The following is a 25305-nucleotide window of genomic DNA, read 5'->3' as shown; positions in this document are numbered from 1 at the left end:
TTCCTGGCACGTCCTTTCCCACTCTTGGATGTGTTTGGGATGCAGCAGTCAGATGGTCTGCCATGACGTTTTTGTTCGTGGTTGATTAATGAGTTTCCTTCCTGAACAGTGCATTGTTTCTCTTGCCTGGAATGCTGCACAACCATTTTATGTCTCAGGATATCACAGTTCCTTCCTATCAATCAACCACAAGAGGTGGATGATGTCTCAGTGAAATTAACCCCATAACGTCATTTTACATGTCTTGTATGAAAACTCAAACCACTCATAGAACATGGGGGAGACTACTTGACACATTAAACACGCAATTCACCTGAACCCATTTTGTATAAAATACGTTTTCTTCACAATCTAGTGACATCTAATTTAGCCCCTAGTGACCGTGGTTATGGTGTTGTTTTTAGTGCAAAAACCCAGGAAGGAGAGCGTGCATCTCCTAAGAGTCTCTGCCCCATTTCTGGGTGCAAGGAGCTGCTTGGTCAGCTTCAGGGTAATTGCAGTCAGAGGCAATGTCATATTTCCAGATGGAGCAATGGATGGATGTACCGCTGTCCTCCTGCCAGTAAAGTTTTGAAAGGACAAATTAACACTTCAGCTACGCATATTTCATCGTGAAAAGGGAGAAAGTGTGTGCAATGCAGTCTCAAGATTCTCTGGAAGGAAAGACGAATCTCCCCGCTTTGTCACCTCCGCTCAAACGTTGCACATTGACATCCCGGGTTTACGTCACATCCCCGAGGACCTGCGTTCTCCTTTCACGCGTTCGTCTCCTTTCACGGACGGGCGGAAAAAATCTTGCGCGAAGAGCAGAATTATCATTTTGTGGTGAAACGAGGAGATGCTGGCATCGATTAGATTCCGGCTGAGATGATGTCGACAGCCGAATTGTGAAAGTGGGAGTTGGGGTGCGGGGAGGCTTTATTTGTTGAGGTTGGAAGAGCACCGCATCTCGATCGCATCTGTTCACTCTCTTATGACTCCACATTCTGCGCATTCCGTAGTATCGCTGCCCACAGCCAGTCCGTAAACACCCTTTCTCCTAACGACCAGTCCGTAAACACACTTTCTCCAAACGGAAGTTCATAAACACGATTTCTGTCCTAATGTGTCAGTTTCTGGCTTTTTAAAAACTACATTAGCTTTCATCTTTAAAATATATAAATATATATTTGTATTTTTCTTGCACCGGGGATATGTCTGATATTTTTCGCACTCTTCTGACCAAAATCTTTTTTTTTTTCAATCTTTTCAATCTTTTTTTTCTCCTCCTTCACTTTCCTCAAACACTTCTTTTTTTGGCACTTTTTTTTGGAAGGGGAGCTGAACCTTCATGACTCTCAAAGAGTCATAAAATATACCCTCCTTTTTGTTAAGCTAGAACTAATAATATATTGTCTGTACTTTGAGAGTGAATTTAACTATTGGGATTTAGCTGAGTGGCAATTCAGATCCCCTTGCAGTCAGTGGATCATTTGAACAACACCACTCACGCACCCCCCCCCCCCCCCCCCCCCAAAAAAAAGGTAAGCAAGCTCTGGGAAAGAGAGAGAGAGAGAGAGAGAGAGACACAAATTAATGAGACTGTGTCCCTTCCCTGGCCACACAGTTAAGGAAGGATTAGAGAAGCTCTATTAATCATCCTGTTATCTCTGTTCTTAAAGCAGGCTTTAATGTTTCATTTACTGCTGGAGCAGATACTGGAGAGGCGGCCATGTTGGTCATGGCCCGTTTCAGGCTCGTACTTCAGTCCTGTCCTTTCTTAAATTCTCCTCTCTCTGCCTCCCTGAATGTGCCTGAGCCCCATATTTATAGCATGTTTGACGTCCAATACAGTGACCCATATTCTCTCCAGGTGAGACGCAGTGCTGTAGTTTCCAGGTCATGTCCAGGCAAATCCGGTGTCCAGGTGAATGATGAACTGAGTATTCCAGGTGAGAAAGAGGGGGGTATAGTTACCTTTGCTTATGTTAGAGGAGTTGGGGGGTGGGGTTTGTTGAGGGAGGGGTGGGTGTTAAAAAGGGACGTTGAGTGGGAGTGTGGGGGTCCTTTAGGGAGGTTTCCCGGACAGGTAGGAGATCAGGGCAGCGACGGCGCAGGCGTACGTGACGATGCCGAAGATGATTGACAGCACGGACAGCCACAGGGCCTGCCGAGACGCCACACTGGCACCCTGGAAATCCCCCTGCGCTGACGCCCTATTGGTCTGTGGAGGGGAGAGGGGGCGGAGACACAGCAGCGAGTCAGAAGAGAGAATGTATAGGCAACGCCACACAAGAGACAAAACTGCCACTCCCTCAGTGTATTCCTTACACTTGGGTATCTTTCTTTTATCGTGCTCTCTGTTTTGCTTTCTTTATATCTATACGTTTTTCTCTCTCGCCCTCTGTCTTTCAAATTCAAATTACCTTTATTGGCATGATGTAGATACGTATTGCCAAAGCTTCAACACAGCGAGCATGGGATAAACATAAACAAGTAAAAATGCTGTGTGTGTGTCTCAGTGGTATGTTAGTGTAATTGTAAAAAAAACTCTCTGTGCATGTGCGTGTGAGTGGGTATTTTGGTAATGTGAACATATCAGCCTCATTTATTTTTGTCGCTTTCACTCTCTCTTGCCCCTCTCTCCTCCTCACTCTCCCCCTCTTTTGGTCAGTTCTCAGTATTGGAAATCTATAACCCGAGGCTGCTCGTTATGAGTGTAATTAAACTTTAACGAAGGCCATTGATCTGAACCCAGTCTGAGTCCTGAAGTGTTGTTAGTTAGCAGTGCATTGTGGGTAAAGCAACGTTTTGCTCAGATCTATAGTAATTTACCGCTCAGTGGATGACACATTGGGGCGAGGTGAGAATGGAAGTAGTCAAACACAAACATGCTGATCTCCTGAGTCGAACACAAACATGCTGATCTCCTGAGTCAAACACAAACATGCTGATCACCCGAGTCGAACACAAACCTGCTGATCACCCGAGTGAAACACAAACATCCTGGTCTCCTGAGTCAAACACAAACATACTGATCTCCTGAGTCAAACACAAACATGCTGATCTCCTGAGTCGAACACAAACATGCTGATCACCCGAGTCGAACACAAACATGCTGATCTCCTGAGTCGAACACAAACATGCTGATCACCTGAGTCAAACACAAACATGCTGATCTCCTGAGTCGAACACAAACATGCTGATCACCCGAGTCGAACACAAACATGCTAATCACCCGAGTCAAACACAAACATGCTGTTCACCTGAGTCAAACACAAACATACTGATCACCCGAGTCAAACACAAACATACTGATCACCCGAGTCAAACACAAACATCCTGATCACCCGAGTCGAACACAAACATACTGATCACCCGAGTCAAACACAAACATCCTGATCACCCGAGTCGAACACAAACATGCTGATCTCCTGAGTCAAACACAAACATGCTGATCACCTGAGTCAAACACTAACATGCTGATCTCCTGAGTCGAACACAAACATGCTGATCACCCGAGTCGAACACAAACATGCTAATCACCCGAGTCAAACACAAACATACTGATCACCCGAGTCAAACACAAACATGCTGATAACCCGAGTCAAACACAAACATGCTGATCTCCCGAGTCAAACACAAACATGCTGATCTGCCGAGTCAAACACAAACATGCTCATCTCCTGAATCAAACACAAACATGCTGATCTCCCAAGTCAAACACAAACATGCTGATCTCCCGCCTTCTACTGGTGAGAGCTGGAGGTCACAACTTTGAAAATATCACTGCTTTATAATGCTTCATTTTACAGAGAGAGGGGGAGAGAGAACAAGGGAGAGGGAGAGGGTGGTGCATTTTTATTTTAGAAAAATGTATGTTTTTGTTCTAAAATTCTAGGAATAGGAATGCTATGTTGTTTATTTTACTTTTCCACCTAATTCATCTTTTCATAGCTTTTTTATTTGCCTTTTATGCATTGATTGCATGTGTTCTTTGATACTTGAGTTTTCTTGTTCTATTCTGAGAGAGGACAGAGAGAGGGAGAGAGAATGAGGTGCTAAGAGAGAGGGAGAGAGAGACTCACCAAACATTAATGCTCCCCAGGCCATTTTACAGTTCTGCTGCTATAATCCCTCTAAATCCCCCTGTAATCCTGGCTAAATCCCAGGCGTAATTAGGAAACATTCACACCCTGGTGCTGGACATGGTAAAACGACACTGCGTGGCACTGGCGAAAGCCTCTCTCTCCCAGTCACGACACAGTATGACGGACAGCTCACAAACAGGGGTAGGTAGGTCAAGGTAGGTCACAAAATAACACACACAAAAAAGGAAATTACTGGATCGTAATTTCCACTGACATTCACCCGCTACAAGCTTCTGCACCTGTGAACTCAGAGGTGGACTCCAGTCCTGGAGGGTCGGCGCAGGTTTTTGCTGTCGCCGGTTACCCAGGCTCAATCAGCTAATGAGTCTGAAAGGGCTCTTTCCAATCGCTTATTTTTCACCATCTTCCTTCACTTGCTCCTAGTTCCACCCATCAGGGGAGGCGGCGAAGGAAGCAAGCAGAGGAGGTGAAGACGGGGGAATCGAGAAAACGTGGATTGGAATATCCTGGCTCCAGCTGGGGTGGGCGTTGAGGGCCATATCTGTATTAGGATTTCATGCCAAACTCTGCTCTTAATTTAATTACCGCAACCATATGTTTAGCTTTTGAGCTAAGTGTACTGCTAAATTGTATCAGGATTAGCTAATTGAGCCAGAGGGGCAATTTCTGTCAACAAAAACCTGCGCACACACCAACTCTCCAGGCGCCTGTGTCACAAATCAGAATTACAGAGTTAGCTGGATCACTGCAATGAGAAAGCCTAGCTAAGTAGGTTAGGTTTACGGCTAACTCTGTAATCCTGTTTATACCCCCATGTGCTCCAGGAATGAAACTGCCCATCACTGAGTATAAATCAATACACCTTGTCCCATGTTTGGAATATTTCCCGCTTCAATTTAATTAAAGTGGGGGGGGGGGTACGTTTAATAGTTTAATAGCAAAATGGTGTAAATGTTCAAAAGATCATTAACCCCTCTGTCTGGTGGTCATATTTTGAACTGCTGTTATGTGGGGAGTCAGCGACTGGAACGTGACGCTACAGTTTACTGGTTTACAGTTAGGTTTCCTGCTATGGTTATACTAAGTTTAAACCGTTGCCATGACATTGGACACTGATTGGCATGGCACCCCGCCTACATGAGAGGATGCTTGGTGAAAAGAAGGAATTGATCGATGGTTGATTAGCAAAGCACACCCCCAGTAGTGGGTCTTCGTGATGTGATCACATATGAAATAGCCAAACATAGTCAGGCTAATTAGCATTGTAAAATTATGACAAGTGACTTCTCTTCACCTTATTCAGAGGACACGAGAGAGAGATCAATAGCTTCACAGTTCAGTGCCCGGAACATTTTATCTTTCAGTCACAACCGTGCAATATTCCTTTCATTGCCCCATTCGTTCTGTTTTCCCGGTCTTTAGACATTCCCATCTGTTCCTTTTCTAATTCCATCTGTCACTCTGGATTTATTTCACATCAGCACCAACACAAAATACAATGTACAATTCTTCTAACACTAGTCCAGTAACATAGAAAGCGAGAATCATGTTTTTCAACCCTAATGCATTTTTAAAAATGAGAAAATGTATATAAATATTATTCAGACTATTAATACGTTTCTGTTTGTCAAATGTGCTATTACGTATTTTTGGGAAAAATGCAAAAAGAATTGTAAATGGAATCAAATTGACCCTTTTATAGAAATGACTGGGTGACTATGTTGACAGGTGAACAATTCAGAAAAATCATTAAAACAGTTTTTTTATGTTGCTAGAAGGAAGCACGCCTCACAGCAAGGAGGTCCTGGGTTTGAATCCCAGTCGGCCGGGGCCTCTCTGTGTGGAGTTTGCATGTTCTCCCCGTGTTCGTGTGGGTTTCCTCCAGGTACTCCGGTTTCCTCCCACAGTCCAAAGACATGCACGTTAGGCTGATTGGAGAGTCTAAATTGCCTGTGGGTATGAGTGTGTGAGTGAATGGTGTATGTGCCCTGTGATGGACTGGCGACCTGCCCAGGGTGTATTCCTGCCTTTCGCCCAATGTATGGTGGGATAGGCTCCAGCCCCCCTGTGGGATAAGTGGGTTAAGATAATGGATGGATGGATGAATGGATAGAAAAAAGGTTGTTGAGGGGTATGGGTCTGAAAGGTTAGACCGACCGGGTAGCGAAGCTGGCTGTATTGTGTGTTACCTTTTGGGAAAGGTAGAATGCAGCAATCCCCAGGGGCCAGAAGCAGCAGAGCATGGAGAAAAAGGCCAGTCCCAGGTAGTCCTGAGGGATCATCAGTGGGAAGTCACTCTCGCTGTCCGTGTCGCTGAAGTCTTCACTCGAAGAGTCCTGACAAGGCAGGAAGAAGCCACAGACATTGGGCTGTGTTTGTACCGGGTATATTTCACATATTTTCAAAAACACACATTCTCTTGTCTCTTGGTTTTGTTTTTATGCTTTTTTTATGGCCTTTATCAGATGTGGTTTATGAATTATTCACCTCATTTAGCCGTATGCTGAACAAAACCCCCAAACCCCCTCCAGAACCTTCCAATCCTGCCTACGGCTTTCCATGTCAGCTATTAAGATTAAAAAGAAAGCAGCGGAGAGGGAATTAAATTTGTGCCGTCTCATAATGGATTTGAAAGAGCAGCTCGCAGGGATTTTTGGGCGGGTAGATGGGAGTTTCACTCGGTGCGGTCTTTTAGTCATTCTCCAAAAACGCTTCCTGCCTCCCGAATCGATCGCCGCTGTTGCCATTCGTGTCGGTTTGCTATCAGGTGCACTTTACCGGCAGACAGCGATGATGAAGTGGAGACCACGGTCTTCAGGGGAAAAATTATTTATTGACGAGCGTCAAGTCAGCTTGGGTAATAACCCAGGGTCGCTCAGACCACTCCAGCGGGTGTCACTCTTCGCATTATCGATCTTATTAGCTCTGCTACTCCAGGTTACCATGGGGACAGTAATAGGGAATTTATGTTTCTGGTTTTTACAATGAAGGGGTGAGCCTGCCTGCTCTTCCTGAATAATAGCAGAGAAATCGTTTGTATCTTTTTGGATCTAGTATTCTGCATTGTTACACATTAAAATGTCCAGTGTGAACTCTCACAGAGCCTCACATGTACCCAGTAAAAATTATCTTACTGTGTACCACTCTCTTGAATGCAAAGCGGAGGGGTGTCAAAATGATGGCTAGAGGGGTTTCATTGTTTACTGTTTTTTTGCGTTTTATTACTTAAATTTCTGAAGTTAACTGATTGGCTAAAGAGCTACACAATTGGGCTAATGGCGGTGCATTGTTTCAAAAACACAATGCATACGGCTCTCAGGCAAAGTGATGCACTTAACATGATTGCTTGAGCAGATATCCAACGCTGTGTATGGGCAATGTGTCAAAGGAAGTGAACTACGCTAGTTTCCACCACACTGCAATGCTATACACCTGTAATGAAGCATCAATAACAGCATTATGCACAAGTTAACTAGGGATGATGAGCCGTCAAACACAGTCAACAAATGCATACATTCGATGGCAGGGTTGCTAGAGTTCCAAAATCCACATTTTGGAAATGCAACAATACTGAAATGTAACAAAGCCTCGGTGCAGTATTCTCAATTTGTTAACTTCATCTTAATTACACATTTATAGACCTTTTCTAAAAATATCTGACAGATCAGTAACCGTGCATTATTAAATGCTCCATTATGGGTGCATTCTTGTATTGCTGCTGTAAATGTGAAATGGTTCGGATATATATATGGCGCCTTTATCCAAAGCGTTTTACAACTGATGCTCCTCATTCACCCATTCATACACGCACTCACACACATACCCTCTGACTGCCAGACGACTGTTCTTACCGCCTGAGCCAATGTCGCCCCTTGCTGTGTTTTAGATTGATGATTTATCATCTGTACACTGTACTTACGGACTGAGTGTGGCTTTTCATCCTTTTACCCAGTCATGAGTGTGATGTCACTACCCTTCCCATGATTCCTCATGTTTATCTGCCATTAGCAATCACTCCAGGGCTGCACCTGAGTCATCTCCATTAGCTGCTAAACGACCTCTAATTACACACAGCTGCGTGTCCATTTGCATTGCTGTACACGACTACTGCCCTCTAATCTTTTAATTGAGCGGAACTCACTACACAGTGAATGGTTCTGTGTTAAATCAACTCAGTGGAGTACATACAGTATGGTCCCTATTTCACTGAAATTAACATTTGAGTTGAATTAACACTGGACATTTTGCTGTGTATGTATCTGTAAAATACTGATGTTTAGTAGTGACCAATTATTATTTATCAACCAGCTTGTTAATGCAAATATGTAATCAGCCAATCATGTGGCAGCAACTAAATGCATAAAAGCATGCAGATGTGGTGAAGATGTTCAGTTGTTTTTCAGACCAAATGTCAGAATGGGGAAGAAATGTGATCTAAGTGACTTTGACTGTGGTATTCAAACCAGACAGGGTGCTTTGAGTATCTCAGAAACTGCTGATCTGCTGAGATTTTCATGCACAACAGTCTCTAGAATTTGCAGAGAACGGTGTGAAAAAACATCCAGTGAGTAGCAGTTATGTGGGCAGAAATGTGTTGTTAATGAGAGAGGTCTAATAAATACCTAATAAAGTACTCATATAATCTAGTTCAGATATCAGAATATTAGATTCAGAATATTAGATATTCAGAACATTTCGCCCTATTTCTTTACAAAATGAGCATATTTTTTGGACGTCATAAAAATTATGTAACAGACCATTTGTGTATTTGATTCATCTACTGAACTATTGTAATTTAGTTAAGCTGTTATATTGGACTGATGCCCATATCAAAAAACACTGAGCATCCATCTTGGCTTCGAATTCGCAACAGCAGAGAGAATTGCTTGAGTCTTCCGTGCTAATTCGGGAGAGATATCTATTTAAATCCCATAGGCATTCAAGGTAATTCTCTTACTTGAGGTTCACAGCAAAATTCTTGGCATAAAATGGCCTCTGATAAGGTATAATTTAGTCTGATAAAATACATTTGATCCGCCTTGTAATTAAATTTTCCAGTGCGCTGTCCAAGTCTTTATCACACTACAACCGGTATTAAGTTGCTGTTTCAAACTTTCATGTTAACATTGTATTTGTGTATTTGTTTGTTCCCAAAGCCACCCCTATCACATGAGGGCACTGGACTCACAGTCCCAGGAAGCAGAGAGGAGACATCACTACCCAAATATTTAGGAACTGGCTGCCTGGAACTGGAACAGGCATAAGAAGCTACGGGGACCTGTTCATTCAAGCACTTTTTAAAGAGATTCATTCATTCTTTTCTTTACTGAACAGGATTGACTATGCATATACTATATACAGTATAGACTATATTGTGCAAATATTTATATTTTGTTTGATTTTTTATTCCTACATAAGTTATATATTTTTGTTCAAACGTCTAACAAAACCTGTCAGCCCAAACCTCATTGTCATTTGGGAAATGCCTGTCATGTTATGACTTGGTTGCTTGTTGTTAAGGCCCGGAACCTGTCACCATAAGAATTTCCATGATGAAAAATGACGATCACTTTGCTTGACTTGATAACGACATGCTTGAGGATACATGCTTGTGTGTGTTACGCAAATACGCTCGAAGCACTACCTCATAATCCTGCAGCAGGTCGTCCTCGTCATCCATGTTGTAGGACACACTGTGGACGTCCCTCATCTCCCTGAGCAGCTTCCTGTCCAGAGGGGAAGCGGGCCCCAGGTCAACGAAGGTCGTCTCCAGGTAGTCCTTACTGTGCAGACCCAGGGACTGAGGGTTGCCCCATATTGAAGCGGGCGGGTAGAAGGACTCCAGCGTCTTGGGCAGGGAACACGGGTCCAGGAACTGCTGTTGATGGACCTCGGTGGGGCCACAGTAACTCCTCCAGGCCACTGGGGGCAGCGTATTTTCCTCCTCGCACCTCATCAGGATGCCCTTGAACAGCCCGCCGCCACCACCGCCGCCATTTCCGCCGCAGTGTGTGGGGCTGGCGGCCAGCAGGGGGTGCTCCAGCTCATCTAGACTCTCCATTCTGCTCTGGGAATGGCGGCTCCAGCGGATATGACGTCATCAACCGGTGAGTTTGCCCCTGCCCTCCGTACTCCTCAATACGCGAGCTGCCAGCTGAGTTCAGCGCCAGGGCTGGATACAATCCATGGGTAATGGCAATAATGCAATAATGATTGACTGTTGTTCTTAAACCAGATACAAATACAGATACTGCACAAGCTCGGAAGGAATATGCCCAAAGGGAATATGTTTTTTCTTGCAATGGCAGGTATCTACGGTCTCAATCAGACTGCATTTACAGACAGTTCACTGCTGTGAAAAAGCTTGAACAGTTATCACAGGATTCCTTTTTCTCCACATATCAAGACATATTCTTGAGTCAAGCCCGAGGACTTTATGACTTTAATCGGAAATGTATATTTGAATGATAAAATATCCAAAATATCCAATTTAACAGAAATAGGACAGTAGTGTAAACCCCAATAAAGATCAAAAAGGGCAAACTTCTCTCAGACACCTACTTTGATTTAGAATTATGGTCACAGCCCTTGATGTGAAAAGCAAGGTTCACCTTGAGAAATGTAACTGCATTATTTAAAACCTGTCATTTCATGAAGATAGAAAAAATAGAAGCCCAAAAGGAAAGACTTCCTGTCCTTTGATATCAGGTTGACTCCTCTGTCAGACAACAAGTCGCAGAAACATTTACAGACACAAGAACCTTGGCTGGGGTAAGCGCTCAGAATGAAGGCACTGAAAATGGTGCTGAGGGAATCACCTGAAGCAGGAAGGTGTTTTGGGGTACAGCCACCCACCCCACACCTCTCCAACTAGCTCTTTTCTCTCCTTCAACAGATTTCAAGAAAAAGCAGAGTAACAGACTCCTCTGTTGTGTTTTCAGGTACACAGTGTTTGTTTGTTCTTTGAGGGGAAGTAATGTTGATGAACAAATCAGCAATCTCTGGTATTGATTCACAGGCCTGTGTTTAAGAGATCCGGTATTGATTTGCAGGCCTGCGTTTCTGATCCGAATGCTCCTCTGGGACTTGTAGTTTTATTGCGCCCAGAGCGTGGCTCGGGAAGGGCTCAGGACGGGGGAGGATGTGTCCGCCGCAGTTCTGTCTGATGGTCCCCACTGCCTCTTCAGTTCCGTGATGCTGTTGGGAAAAAAAATCAAGAGAAATGCTGTCAGAAATAATTGGAATATCATGTTTCTACTTCCACGATTGATTTGCAGTATATCATGAAATCATAGTCAGGTGTGCCAGGCGAAGGGGGCGTGTGAGGTGTATTGGGCGAAGGGTGGGGTGGGGGAGCTGTTGCCCCCGGCGATGATGTGGAGTCTATTCTGGGATGCTGTCTGACAGCGCAGAGCCCCAGAGAAACAGCAGGCGGGACAGCTGAGGGTGAAGCTGAGGAGGAGCACCTGTCACAGCAGTTAAAGGGGATGGGTTCTGCTGCTCGAAATCAGGGGTGTCCAATCTTATTTCAAAAATGGCTGGTGTAGGTGACCTGCCTGATGATAACATGAACAGGTTCCCAAACCGTTAGCGCTGCCGAACCTGAGAACCCTTGCAGCTAACATAGAGGGGCAGCCTGAAGCCTAGTGACTGGGACCCGGAAGGTTGGTGGTTCAAGCCCAGGTGTAGCCACGATACAATCCATGCGGCTGTTGGGCCCTTGAGCAAGGCCCTTAACCCTGCGTTGCTCCAGGGGAGGATTGGCCCCTGCTTAGTCAAATCAACTGTAAGTCGCTTTGGATAAAAGCATCGGCTAAATAACTGTAAATAAATTGATGGTGCATTTTCTCCATTCCCAGCCACTCTTTAACTCTGTTCTCCCACTGACCCCTTCATTACTCCATCTCTCTGACATTTCCCTCTTGTCTATTAGATTGCCCATTAAGGGCCTGCGGGCAGTTCCTGTGTGTCGGTCACCAGACGTCCTCTCCTAACCAGATTGACTCCTGGTGTGATGGATAGAACCAGGCGTTTGGAACTCTGGCCCTGTCATTATCAGGAGACGCTCACGCACCAACTCAACTCTCAAACACTCCCAATGGTGTCCGGTCCTCTCCGTAGTGTTCTGACACCCCGACACCTGCAAGTAATCATTTTTGATTCAAATACTTTGATCTGTGCTCAGTTGATCTTGCCTGGTGCAATTGAGCCAACCAAGAAGGCAGGGTTTTGTCCTTCTTGGTTGAGTACTTCCTAGGTTCCAAAACACCAGGCAAGGTGTGAAATCCTGCTATGACCATCTTGAAATGACCAGCTATGTTTCAAAATAGCTTGAGCTGGTCAAACCATGTTGAGTGTAGAGCCGGTCTGAACTGGTCAACCAGCTAAACCATGTTGAGTATAGAGCCAGTCTGAACTGGTCAACCAGCTAAACCATGTTGAGTATAGAGCCAGTCTGAACTGGTCAACCAGCTAAACCATGTTGAGTATAGAGCCAGTCTGAACTGGTCAACCAGCTAAACCATGTTGAGTATAGAGCCGGTCTGAACTGGTCAACCAGCTAAACCATGTTGAGTATAGAGCTGGTCTGAACTGGTCAACCAGCTAAACCATGTTGAGTATAGAGCCGGTCTGAACTGGTCAACCAGCTACCAGCTGTTTCAAAACCTAGCTTGAGCTGTGTTTTTTTCAGCAGGTCAGTATAGTGTAGGAAAGTATTTGAATCCCAAAAAAACAATTACGTATTTGACCCAGGTCTGGTCTGTGGCCTTGGGTAAGGATACTGTGTTTATTTCCGGGGACTCTGTACCACAGCCTCATACTCACAAATGAGCCTGTCCGCCTCACTTGGAGAAAAAAGAGGAGCACCACCAATCAGGGACTATGTTGAAAGTTGACAAACTGAACCACGATTGGTTGATTTTTTCTGGCTACCGCTACCACAAAATATTCTTACAACATTGCTACCTGTACTGGCAATATTATAGCATTGACAAAACATTCCAGTAACATTGCGAGAGTATTCTGTACTAGCTGGGGGATCTGGTCATTCCCATAAGAATCCCAGAAGTATAGGCAGAAAGCATATTCTGCATTTTTTTTTTACAAATGTGGACAAATTAAGTCTTGTCTAAATGATTTATTAAAGTCCCTTAATGGAACCTTCCATTGCCCTGTCCACCAGCCTCCAGAGGTCACACTGACCCCAGCCTCGGCATTAGAGCCCTCTTAATTTACTGCTCCTGCTGGAAATTCTGGCTTAAACCAGTCTAGGAGGTGTTTTGGACGCTAACCAGCCTATAAAGACAGGTAGTGCACCAGTTTGAGCGCCTGCTTACTCTTAACAGCTTTGACCAGCTAGAGACCAGCCTTGACCAGCCACAGACCAGCTATGACCAGCTAGAAGTGTAGGAAACAGAGCTGAAACCAGCTTTTAACCTGCCTAGAATACCTGGATACCTTAGCTGGAATTTTCAGTTGGGGCATGAAGCGATACTCCACTGAGGTGGCAGTGTAGTATTATGTGAACATACTAATCCTCTGATGCAAAAGGAATCTGTATGGCTGCAGTCTAAAGGAAGAGCTTGATAGAGAATTTAAGCCTCCAAAAACCAGTCAGTCTTTCAAAAGCAGACACCAAGTAGCAACAAAAAAAGAACACAGAATTAGCCCAGGATTTCTAAATGTATATTTTTAAACATTTCATCTTTAAACAAATGAATCCAGGCGACAAATACTAATGGAAGCCTGGAAATCAATTCAATGAATAATAATAACCGGGGGAGAAAATGCTAATCAGATGCAAGTTGATGGTAGGGACAATATGAACATGTCAGTGGTTCACTTTGCCATTCAGCGATGTTAATAGCGCGCTGACAGATCATTAATAACATGCGGGGCAAATCTCATTCATGTGGAGAGCAGGCTTGTCAACAAACACGCCATTACCGCTAACGAAATCACAAGCCCACCGTACCATTTGTAATTTTCTTTTCCGTTATTACACAACTAGAAGACACACACACACACAAAAAGTAATCACGGAAACATGAAACAGATCAGTATTCGGTACAGCGTCTCGCATCCAATAACAGGTCCGTGAGTGAGTGAGTGAGAATGAGTGTGTGTATGTGAGTGTTTGTGTGTGTGTGTGTGTGTGGAGGGGGGCGTCCTACATTAAATATACTGCCTAGATATCACAGCCCTGGTGAAAGAAAGTGCTGATTTATGGCAGACTGTGTGCGGTATTGCCTCTGTAGGTGTCTCTTTGTTGTGTCTTTGCCGTGCGGTCCTCTGGCTGGGCTGTAATGGAACGGAGCCATGGTATCTGGAGTGATAATTCAAGTGTCTGAGCTTTCAGATGTAAACAGCCCCGCTCTGCCTCAGAGACACTATCTCTCTCTCTCACAGCTCTGGGTACGAATACAAAGCCTCAGGAGTGTACGGCACTGATTTACATCTGCAATGGTCACATACTCACACGCGCACATACATACGCATGCACACACTCCCGTGCACACACACACACACACACACACACACACACATACATACATATATTAACATACACACACATACACATACTCACACACGCACACACATACGCATGCACACACTCCCGTGCACACACACACACGCATACATACACACATACATACATATATTAACATACACACACATACACATACACACGCACACACATACATACATATATTGACATGCACACACATACGCATACACACACTCACACTCCCATCCCTGCATGCACATGCACACACACACACATATACACACACGCACACACATACATCTATTAACATGAATGCACACACACATTCACACTCCCACGCATGCACACATACACACACACACATACATATATTAACATACACATGCACACACATACGCACGCACACACTCCCGTGCATGCAGACACGCACACACAAACACCCATTCACACACATACATACATATATTAATATGCACACACACGCGCTCACACACATACACACACACACACACACAGACAGGCACACACAGCGTTCATGGTTAACGTTATATTACATTTATCATACCTCTTAAAATGCTCCAGTGCTGTTCTCCAGAAGAGATGCACTTAGCTTTATTACAACCCCCCCACTCTCACTACCCACCATACAGGCCTAGGTCAGCTGTGCTCTGTGCTGCTGCTCTGTATGTGTCCTGCACTGTCAATAAAGCATCCAGTCACCCAGCAAGGACAGCAGGGAACATCACCAGCATTGTTGTAGAGCACTCCTCTCTCTCTCTCGCTCTCTCACTCACTCTCTCTCTCTCACACATACACACACACGCACACACACTCTCTCTCACACACACACACTCTCACTCTCTCACACACACACTCTCTCTCACACATACACACACACGCACACACACGCACACACATACTCTCTCTCACACACACACTCTTACTCTCCCTCTCTCTCACACACTCTTTCTCACACATACACACGCTCTCTCTCTTACTCTCAAACACACACAAATGCACACACACACTCTCTCACTCACGCATACAAACGCACACACACACACACTCTCTCATACACACACATGGACACATACATACTCTCTCACACACAGAATCTCACTCTCTCACACACACTCTCTCTCTCTCACACTCTTTCTCACACATACACACGCTCTCTCTCTTACTCTCACTCACACATATAAACTCACACACACACATGGACACACACAGACTTTTTCTCTCTCCCTTTCTCTTTCACACATGCCCCTTTACTTTTTCACTTTCTCCCTACACTCCTGACTGATCTTCTCAACTCCATCCCCACCTCCAGCTCCCACTTGGTTTTGACTTCACCTGGTAACGTGTTCCTGGATCCCGGGGGCTAACGTGCTCCTGGACCCCCGGGCTAACGTGCTCCTGCACGCCAAGGGCTAACGTGTTCCTGGACCAGGGGGACTAACGTGTTCCTAGACCAAGGGGACTAACGTGTTCCTAGACCAAGGGGGCTAACGTGCTCCTGGACCCCAGTTGCTAACGTGCTCCTGCACGCCAAGGGCTAACGTGTTCCTGGACCAAGGGGGCTAACGTGTTCCTAGACCAAGGGAACTAACGTGCTCCTGGACTCCGGTGGCGAATGTGCTCCTGCACGCCAAGGGCTAACGTGTTCCTGGACCAAGGGGACTAACGTGCTCCTGGACCCCGGTGGCTAACGTGCTCCTGGACCCCGGAGGCTAACGTGCTCCCGGACCTCGGGGGCTAAAACCCCGGGGACAGAGTCAGCTCGCCCCCACCTCAGCAGTGTGAAAGGAGGGGTGACAGGAGACTCCATCACCGTGGTTACGACGCTCTCTCACTCACACCCACAGAGTCTCCGCGTAGTGGACGTGACGTATAACGCGCTGAGCCGGGAGCGGGAATAGCAGCGATCGGGGGTGGGGTGCGACGCGTCGTTTCCGAAAACGTGGGCACAGCCCTCAGCGGTCCTCGCTGCAGCCGCTATCAAACGCGCGGGAGAGAGAATTGCTCGGGGCGACCGGCTAATACGCGCCACTGAGTAATATCGCCTGCTGGGAGGCTTTTTTCATCCTGCGAATTATATTTATAATGTTTACTCAACGTGTTCTTATTATGACTTTATGAATAAGTAAATTGTAATTCTGTGAATGTTCACACAGCTGAGTCACGGAACCGGAGGCTATCCACTGCTCCAGTATGCTATAACTGGGATTTGGATTATTAGCCTGTACCGGGGAACAGGGGAAATAGAGGGAATTATATTTCAAAATGATTGAATTGTAGGAATACCCAAAGGCCCAATGTAAATTGTAAATATACCCTCATGAAAAAATCATGCTTTCACATGTGAACATTTTCACATCTGAACTAAAATATTCACCTCTGGAAAAAGCAACATGGGAACACACATCTGAATGAAAAATGAGAATAGGCCACAGTGAGTAATTTGCATCCTCACATTTTCCCTGAAAAAAGAACTACAATTATCACATGTAATAAAACGAAACGTGACTTTACATTGAAATCACATTGGTTACCCTTTTCTGCTTTCACCTTATACTTATATTGAAAAAATACTCTTATTTTTATAGTACTCCTCACATGTTGGATGTTCACATGTGGTTTTTGAACTTGTGTTTATTTGTAGGGGTGTAAGCATGTACACGCAGCTTTTTTGGGGGGGAATTGCGTCATAGTTGTATCAGGCTTTCTGAGTGAGTGTGTGTGAGTGTGTGTGTGGAGAAATTAACTCATAAATCAGTCGACCCCCCCTTCCCATAATGCACTGCTCCCTTTGTACACATTCTAGATGGGTGATTTCCCCACACCCGCCCCAGGCTCATTCCACTCAGCGCCGGCTGTGCTATTGTACACACCGCGGAGGGAATTATGGGAAATGGAGGGGAGCTTGGAACCAACGTACTGTTAAAGTGGAGATGTTCATTTTCTGCTTTTCTTTGCCTGGGGCAAGGCTTGCGCGCATATGTGTGTGTGCGTGTGCGTGTGCTTGTGCATGTTTGCATGCGCTTACATTTATATGCAAATTTGGCCTTGCATTGAACTGTGTGTGCGTTTATGTGTGTGTATCTGCATGTGACAGTAATAAAATATCAGTCACAGCCAATCCCCACAAACCCACAAAATAAGCACTGCAGTGTGAGCAAAGCAGAGTCATAATCGCGGCCAGCACATGAGGTAGCGATAAGTATAAAATGGAGGAGTAATTCACATTTTGCATTGTGATGGCTGCCATTTTGTTTCCTGGTTAACAGATGGCTGCCCACTCCACTGTGGCTGTGGTAGCAGCATCGGCCAGTTCTTACTCTGTGGTGTTTGTGTAGGTCAGACATGCAATTAGTGTTTCCTAATTGTAGATATGCATACAAGTTTGTACCCACGTTTATTGTTGTTCATTTTTTCTCTCTATCAATTCAGTTAAGACTAAGCTGTGTGTTTTTTCTTCCCTGCTCCAGGGCAATCCTTTTGTCAGAAATATTGATTTGTTCCTTTTTTTTTCTTTTTTTTCTGCTTGTGCAGTGACTATGAGAGGTCTGCTGTGACTCCACCCCTCTCTGACTCAGTGACTGTGAGGGTTCCGCTGTGACTCCACCCCTCTCTGACTCAGTGACTGTGAGGGTTCCGCTGTGACTCCACCCCTCTCTGACTCAGTGACTGTGAGGGTTCCGCTGTGACTCCACCCATCTCTGACTCTCATTCCTGATCTCTGTGAAATCCTGAAGCCATTTTTTTTTCTGCTACTGACTGGGAAGAGTTTGAGCGTATTAGATAAAAACAGCTTACAACCAAGCCCGTGTCACTATCACCCCTAGGTTTGATTCCAAATGTCCCAGGTCCACTCTGGAGGCTGCGTTACCCGCTGTGCCCAGCAGAGTCAGGGCTGGGGCCCCTCCACGGCGTGAGCGACATGAACAATCACACCTCTCCTGCAGTGCCGCTCCGCTGTAATGAGTCCTCCCTGTGTCACAGAGCTACGCTACTGTACTACTACAGAGCACCAATGTAGGGCTTTATCTATCTATCTACAGCCATCTACAGCCCCTGACACTGAGCACGGCTCAGAGAATGTGTGTATACGTGTGTGTGTGTGTGTGTGTGTGTGTGTGCGCGTTTATGTCTGTGTTCGTGTGAGAGTTTGTGTTTGTGTGTGGGTGCATGTGTGTGCATGTGTTTATGTCTGTATGTGTGCATGTTTATGTCTGTGTGCATGTGAGAGCTCATGTTTGTGTGTGTACATGTTTATGTCTGTTTGTGTGGTTGTGGGTGCCTGTTTATGTGTGTGTGCCTGTGTGTTTATGTCTGTGTGTGTGTGTGTGTGTTTATTTGTGAATGTGTGTGCTTATGTGCATGTGTATGTGTGTGTATATATGTGTGTGTGAATGCCCACATTTTTCTACGATCACACTGTTTCTCTACATATTGACTGCAGTAAACAGTGTGTGTGTGTGTATTTTAGTGTGTGTGTGTTTATGTCTGTGTGTGTGAGAGAGAGGATGTGTGTGTATTTCTCTGTATATTGACTGCAGTAAACAGTGTGTGTGTGTGTGTGTGTGAGGGTGTATGTGTGTGTGCGTGAGGATGTGTGTGTGTGTTTCTCTATATTGGCTGCAGTAAGCTGTGTGTATGAGTGTGTGTGAGAGGGTGTGTTTGTTTCTCTGAATATTGGCTGCAGTAAACCGTGTGTATGTGTATGTGTGAGGATGTGTGTGTGTGTTTCTCTGTATATTGGCTGCAGTAAACAGTGTGTGTGTGTGTGTGTGTGTGTGAGGATGTGTGTGTGTGTTTCTCTGTATATTGGCTGCAGTAAACAGTGTGTGTGTGTATGTGTGTGTGTGAGGATGTGTGTGTGTGTTTCTCTGTATATTGGCTGCAGTAAACAGTGTGTGTGTGTGTGTGTGTGTTCCTCTGTATATTGGCTGCAGTAAACAGTGTGTTTTGAGGCTCATCAGCAGGAAAGCCAGTGTTCCTTCACTGCAGCAGTAATACCTTCCTCCCCACGGATCCAGTGCAATCGCCCAACAGCCACAGAACAACCCCTCAGCCGCCCAGTATGGAATTACACATGACAAACACATACATTACACTGCTCTATCTGTGTCATGAATTCATATGAATTCACACGAAAGCACCCAAGGAAAAAACAGAAAACCATTAAACCACAGGTAATAAAGGCATTATTGTTTACGATCTCCGCAACATCCTTTTGTGTTCCCACTGTTTGTGTTGTATCCAGTTTATTCCAGAACTACACAGAGATCCCCAATTAAGACCCAAACAACACCAGACCGCTATACTAGTACTGGCAACGGCAAAACCACACACACGCGTGCCTTCGCTCCAGGAGACGCGCGCTGTAAATCACGCGATGACACCGTTTCTCATATAAATGCTAATTGTCGCCACTTTCCAGATGATGGGCGCCCACGATAACAATTCATTAGTGAACATTCCATCTGAGGTCTCCGTTCCCATAGCAGCAGAAGAACAGGAAACCGCTGAATTCTACACAATTACAATTTTTACCTGCAAGAGACTCTCGAGCTGAGCCTGCATTTGGTTGACTGTAAAAAAAAGAAAATTTCCAATAAATGGAAGATAGGTGAGACCTACCTCAGTGCGGCTGGATATTTCTTTGTCTTCTGCCCATCCACTGAACGAGTGAAGTACTGTGGAGAGGGAGGAGGGGAACGGTGGGTCACAAGAGAGAGAAAGAGAAAGAGAGAGAGACGTAGAATCCTGCGTCCCAGACTGAACCATCCAGCGAGTTCGGCTCCACACGCGGTGTGATGCAAGACCACATCCTCCGGGCGGTCGAGAGTGAGGGAGAGAGAGAGAGAGAGAGAGAGGGACAGAGAAAGAGGGACAGAGGGAGGGAGGGAGAGGGATAGAGAGAGAGGGGAGGACAGAGAGAGAGGTGAGGGGGAGACAACCGTACACGTGGTTGTGTGACTGTATCTGTGTACATTTCTGTGAGTGTGTGCTGTGTACGCTCCGTATTGGTTTTAAGTTTTACACAGTAACACACAGAAGGGACCTGTCAGTTGTATTGCTGTGTGTGGTTTGACAACATTTTGAAAAACATTCTTACAGATGTATCTGCATGTGTAGAAGGGTATTCCAATAGGAACACAGCACTGTATATATTTGTGCATTTGTCTCCTCTTTCTTCTCACCTTTTCCACCCGCCCAGCATTTTTTCCTGGTGTTCCTCTCTCCCTCTCTCTATCTCTCTGCCGCAGATGGAATCCGCACGCTATAATCCCACTAAAGCAGGGTATGTATGTGGCTTCTGGTGCTTTAAGTCTCTCCTGTGGAGGCTAAGCTTTCAGTCACTTTCAGTCACAAGTACTGAGAAGGGACAGCGACTCTCTCTCTCTCCTCCATCTCTCTGTCACTCTCTTGCTCCCTGTCTCTCTCTCCCTCTCTCTATCTCTCTCCCTCTCCTTTTCCCCTTTTCTCAGCAACACTACGGTGTCAGGACTGGCTCACAGGGTCCTAAAGCCTGGGGCTTAGCCTGGCGCTTATCACACAGACAGAATGGGGGCCCACTGCCCACTCACTGTGATTTTCACACAGCCTAACTCCATTAGTACTGACGCTACGGCTAACCCTGGATAGAACCACAGACACTGGTGCCAATGGACACTCCAGGATCACTCTCTGATCTGTAAGAAAGCGTACTGAGAGAGTGAGACAGCGAATATCTATGTAGTAAATACATCTGAAATGCATTTCAGAACTTGTATTATTTATACATGCTTTGGCAATACTGGTATGGTTGTCCTCCCAATAAATCAGCTTTGAATCATGCACGCATGATTTCAGTCATGGAAGAAAGAAAGAGAGAGAGAGAGAGAGAGAGAGAGAGCAAAACAGAGGATGAGAGAAGGAGAGAGAGAGTGAGAATGCAAAGGAGAGGGAGGGAAACAGCATGAGGAGAAAAGCGAAGGAATAAGAGAAACATCATGAGGCTGAGAGAGGGAGAAGGAAAGTGAAAGAGGTTTGGTAGATGAGGTGAAGGCTGATACTCTCAGTACATTGTGGAGCTGTGCTACAAACATGGCTCCCCTAAAGCCCTTTCTTGTCGGCTTGACCCTGTGACCCTGTCACTTTACCGGAATTAAGATTCATGTTCAAAAATAGCCAGACGCAGAAAGGGCACACTACCCTGCTGTCTCATGCACTGTTCTTTTCCTGCCTGCTCCACTTCACAAGCAGCCTGTGCTTCAAACAGCATTTCTCACAATACCTCATCTGTTGTACTGTATATATACACAGTACTGTGCAGAAGTCTAAGGTTCCCTAGACTTTATTATATGTATGTTTATTTTCATTTATGTTAGTATAAAATAACACAGTTGAGATTTCCAAATATTCATTTTCCAAAAGATTGAATTTTTGTATTTAATTTAAAAAAATAACATATTACTGTAAGCAATTGACTACTTTTTACATAAAAACTTGATCAAGGCTGTCTGAGATCAGAAGCAAGGAGCCTGCAGAAGAACTGTGGCAAGTTCTCCAACATGCTTGTCTTATAGAACTGCAGGACAGCGTTGGCTATCATAGTGATGCAGTTTTAACACCGAAGGGTGGTCACAAAAAATATTGATTTGATTCAGTTTTTAACTATTCTGCTAAAATACTCAAATGTAATATAAAATGTATAGTATGTTTATTTAGGACCTTTCAATGAATTATTTTTGAAAGAATCTTGTCTCTACAGAATGTTATGCAGGTGCCTAAGACTTTTGCACAGTACTGTATACATATACATAACATTTCTTTCTTATTGATGAATGATTATTCATTAAAGATCTGAGGAGTTCCATCATTACTGCACCCTCTTCAGCTTGATTAAGAGTATTTTCACAATTAACACGATTACGCAACTTAACAAACACCACCACATATGTGTACTGTAAGACAACAATTACATATGGTTAATCTGATTATTCTGGTCCGGAAATACATATAATTTCCATTTTATAGGAATTGGCCGTTGATGATCGCTGGTTTTCGTCACCTGCTGCTATGTCATCCCCTGCGGGAAGGGAGGTGTAGCCTGGGGGTGTAGGTGGGTGTGTGGAGCCAGTGTGTAGCCGCTCTGTGTGTGCGCGCTGCATTTCATGGACTGTTACCCACTCCGCTGACAGACGATGAGTCATCATCACACATAAGCCCACTTCACACTTACGCTATTAAACAAAAGGGGGGGATGGGGTGGTATATAAAAATACTCTGTTAACCAGGCCTTTATTTGCTCTGTGATAGTGAACAAGGTAGACACAATCTTCTGCCTGGTTGTCTCCTGATAAACATAGGTGAAATGGAGTCATTGCAACATTGAGCTAATTTGGTTTATATTTTAATGCACACATTCAAATTGAAAATGTTTAAAATTTAAAATCTGGAATTAAATATGCATGCATGTGGCTGTCTACATAATTTGCTCCACCTGTCGATACCTTTACTCCTGCTGGTTTGGCACACCCAAAGTGTCTCTCTCAATGCATTCTTTTTACCTAGTCCATATCCTAGCTCAGGGGATCGAATAAAGCCATTGATTGGCTAAAACACTGTTACCAAGGCTTAAATTGGCCACTGGTGGTTAGGAAAGCACAAGAAACAAGAAACATGGCCCTCCAGGGCTGCAGATAAACCTGTAGACACATATCCATAGCCTATTCTCACTATTTTTCACACTGCAAACACCAATCACATACTGCCTATCTTCCCAAAGAATATTCAATGTCTGTGTGTGTGCAGGTGTCTGTGTGTCTCTAATCATTCCCCGGCGAGACTGAGACAATTGTTGACTCACCAACGCGGAACTGTGGCCTCACCGGAAATGGCACGACCAAGACTCAAACATCCAGTCACAGAAAACTCAAAACGAGAGCCTTTACAGCCTGAGCCGCCCAGAAGCCCATACCATGTCGTAGGACATCAATCCATCCACAGCATACACTCAGTGAGCACTTTATTAGGTATTATTAGGACTTATTTTTTTGACTAATTAAGTGGTCTGCTGCTGTAGCCTATCCACTTTGATGTTTGACACATCAACCGCTGTAGTAATGTGTGGTTATTTACATTACTGTCACCTTCCTGTCAGCTTTAACCAGTCTGGACCTCCTCAGATCTCTATCATTAACCTGCTCACTGGATGTCATGTTTTTCGCAGAATACTCTGCAAAATCTAGAGACTGTTGTGCATATAAATCAGTAATCAGTAGTTTCTGAGATATTCAAACCACCCTGTCTGGCATCAACAATTATTCCATGGAATTGTGTCCTGCTTTTGCTTTTGTTTTTAATTGGACACCATGACACTCGCGGTAAAGGGTAATTGGCAGCTGATGAGTGTTGTTATGATTATGATTGATGAACAGCCAGTGGCTGTTGATGTATGTGATAAACCGGTTCTGCCTCACAATTAATGAGAGAGAATTCTGCCCTGTTCCACTGTTATTCCAGGAAGTAAGATCTGGAGTTTTCTTTTAACCCAACGTGGGGCAATATATATCAAATTTCCCCTGAAGGTGGTGGATCTAAGTAATCAGGACAAGTATGAGTTGATGACTTCACTAATGACATGTTATGCTAACCAATTAAGGACACATTTGGCATATAGATCATGTCAAAACACACAGTATAAAGCAAAAGCACTATAGTTCAGCGAAATTCATCCAGTGTGAAACCAACTGATGAAAAATAATGAACTGCAAATGTCAGATCAGTAAACAGAGGCAAACCTTTCTAGTACTGTGAATGCCTGAGGTTGCTGTTCTCAAGAGCTCAGTGAAAAGGACCTGACTCCATGCTTGGCTTCCACAACCAAGAAGCAGGTGTCTGAGGAGGATTCTGCAGCCCTGACACTTCCACAGAACCCATTCTCTGAAAAACAGATTTACCCCGGGGCTGTCTCACAAACAAACATCCCTGTTGCTGCCAGCCAACTAATTCCACTGTTCTTGGAGTATTCTGCAGTCCTTGTGGTCGACACAAACATGCTGTCTGTTCACTACGAGCTGCGCAAACAAGCACTGTGGTGTTTGCATTCAAAACATTAAGATTATGATATGACGTCTCTCTGGTGTTAGCATTCAATAGATGAACCTTATAATGTACCATCACTCTGGTGTTAGCATTCAATAGATGAACCTTTTAATATAACATCACTCTGGTGTTAGTATTCAATAGATTAACCTAACATCTAGAGTACACAGAAGCACATTGCTGCATATACAGATCTGGACGAAGACACTCCTGTTTATAACTGTGGTTATAAAACAATATCTGATTATTACATTTCTGTATGAGGACATTAAACACATTTGGAACATGTCAGGATGTCCCTCATATTCGCTCTTATCATTTTACATACAATCCACTTACTGTAAGTAGCTGGGTTATTTAGTGCAGCCAGTCAGGCTAAGCACCTCACTGAAGGGTTCAATGGCAGACTCCTACTGGGAATCAAACCCCCCAAATTTGAGTTGCAAGCCCAGTTCTCTACCCACAATGCCTCACTGCGGCCAGCGAGAAGCCCAGCAAAGACTGATGATGTCGCAAATAGAGAAACTGGATGATGTCATCCAATACTAGGAGCACGTCCTGGCTGGGCTGATTAACAGGTCCTCACTCCCGATCCTGGAGAGCCACAGG

General features: G+C 44.7%; 1 protein-coding gene across 2 annotated transcripts; it reads right to left on the bottom strand.

Annotated features, from left to right (window-relative positions):
* Positions 1-1542: 1542 nt before the first annotated feature.
* Positions 1543-25102, bottom strand: tmem91 (transmembrane protein 91). 2 transcript variants are annotated; one of them, XM_061218333.1, is made up of 5 exons: positions 23459-23534; positions 20245-20435; positions 9736-11288; positions 6281-6427; positions 1543-2203 (listed from the first exon to the last, which is right to left on the bottom strand). In XM_061218333.1, exons 3-5 carry the CDS (start codon positions 10150-10152, stop codon positions 2048-2050), a joined length of 720 nt encoding a protein of 239 aa, XP_061074317.1. In that variant the 5' UTR covers positions 10153-11288; positions 20245-20435; positions 23459-23534; the 3' UTR covers positions 1543-2047. The 2 variants fall into 2 exon arrangements, with proteins under 2 accessions (XP_061074317.1, XP_061074318.1); XM_061218334.1 differs by lacking the exons at positions 20245-20435; positions 23459-23534 and adding an exon at positions 25036-25102.
* Positions 25103-25305: the final 203 nt, after the last annotated feature.

Source organism: Conger conger, chromosome 13 (assembly GCF_963514075.1).
Source record: "Conger conger chromosome 13, fConCon1.1, whole genome shotgun sequence".
In the NCBI taxonomy this organism is placed as follows: Eukaryota; Metazoa; Chordata; class Actinopteri; order Anguilliformes; family Congridae; genus Conger; species Conger conger.
Note: the sequence above shows the minus strand (reverse complement) of the source record. Positions and strands in the feature narration are given on the sequence as shown.

Coding starts and splice junctions, on each gene's coding strand:
- tmem91 (XM_061218334.1), bottom strand. CDS start 10,152: ATGGAGAGTCTAGATGAGCTGGAGCACCCCCTGCTGGCCGCCAGCCCC. Junction 6,428..9,735: donor ACCTGCTGCAGGATTATGAG/GTAGTGCTTCGA, acceptor CTGCCTTGTCAG/GACTCTTCGAGTGAAGACTT. Junction 2,204..6,280: donor CATTCTACCTTTCCCAAAAG/GTAACACACAAT, acceptor TCCCCTCCACAG/ACCAATAGGGCGTCAGCGCA.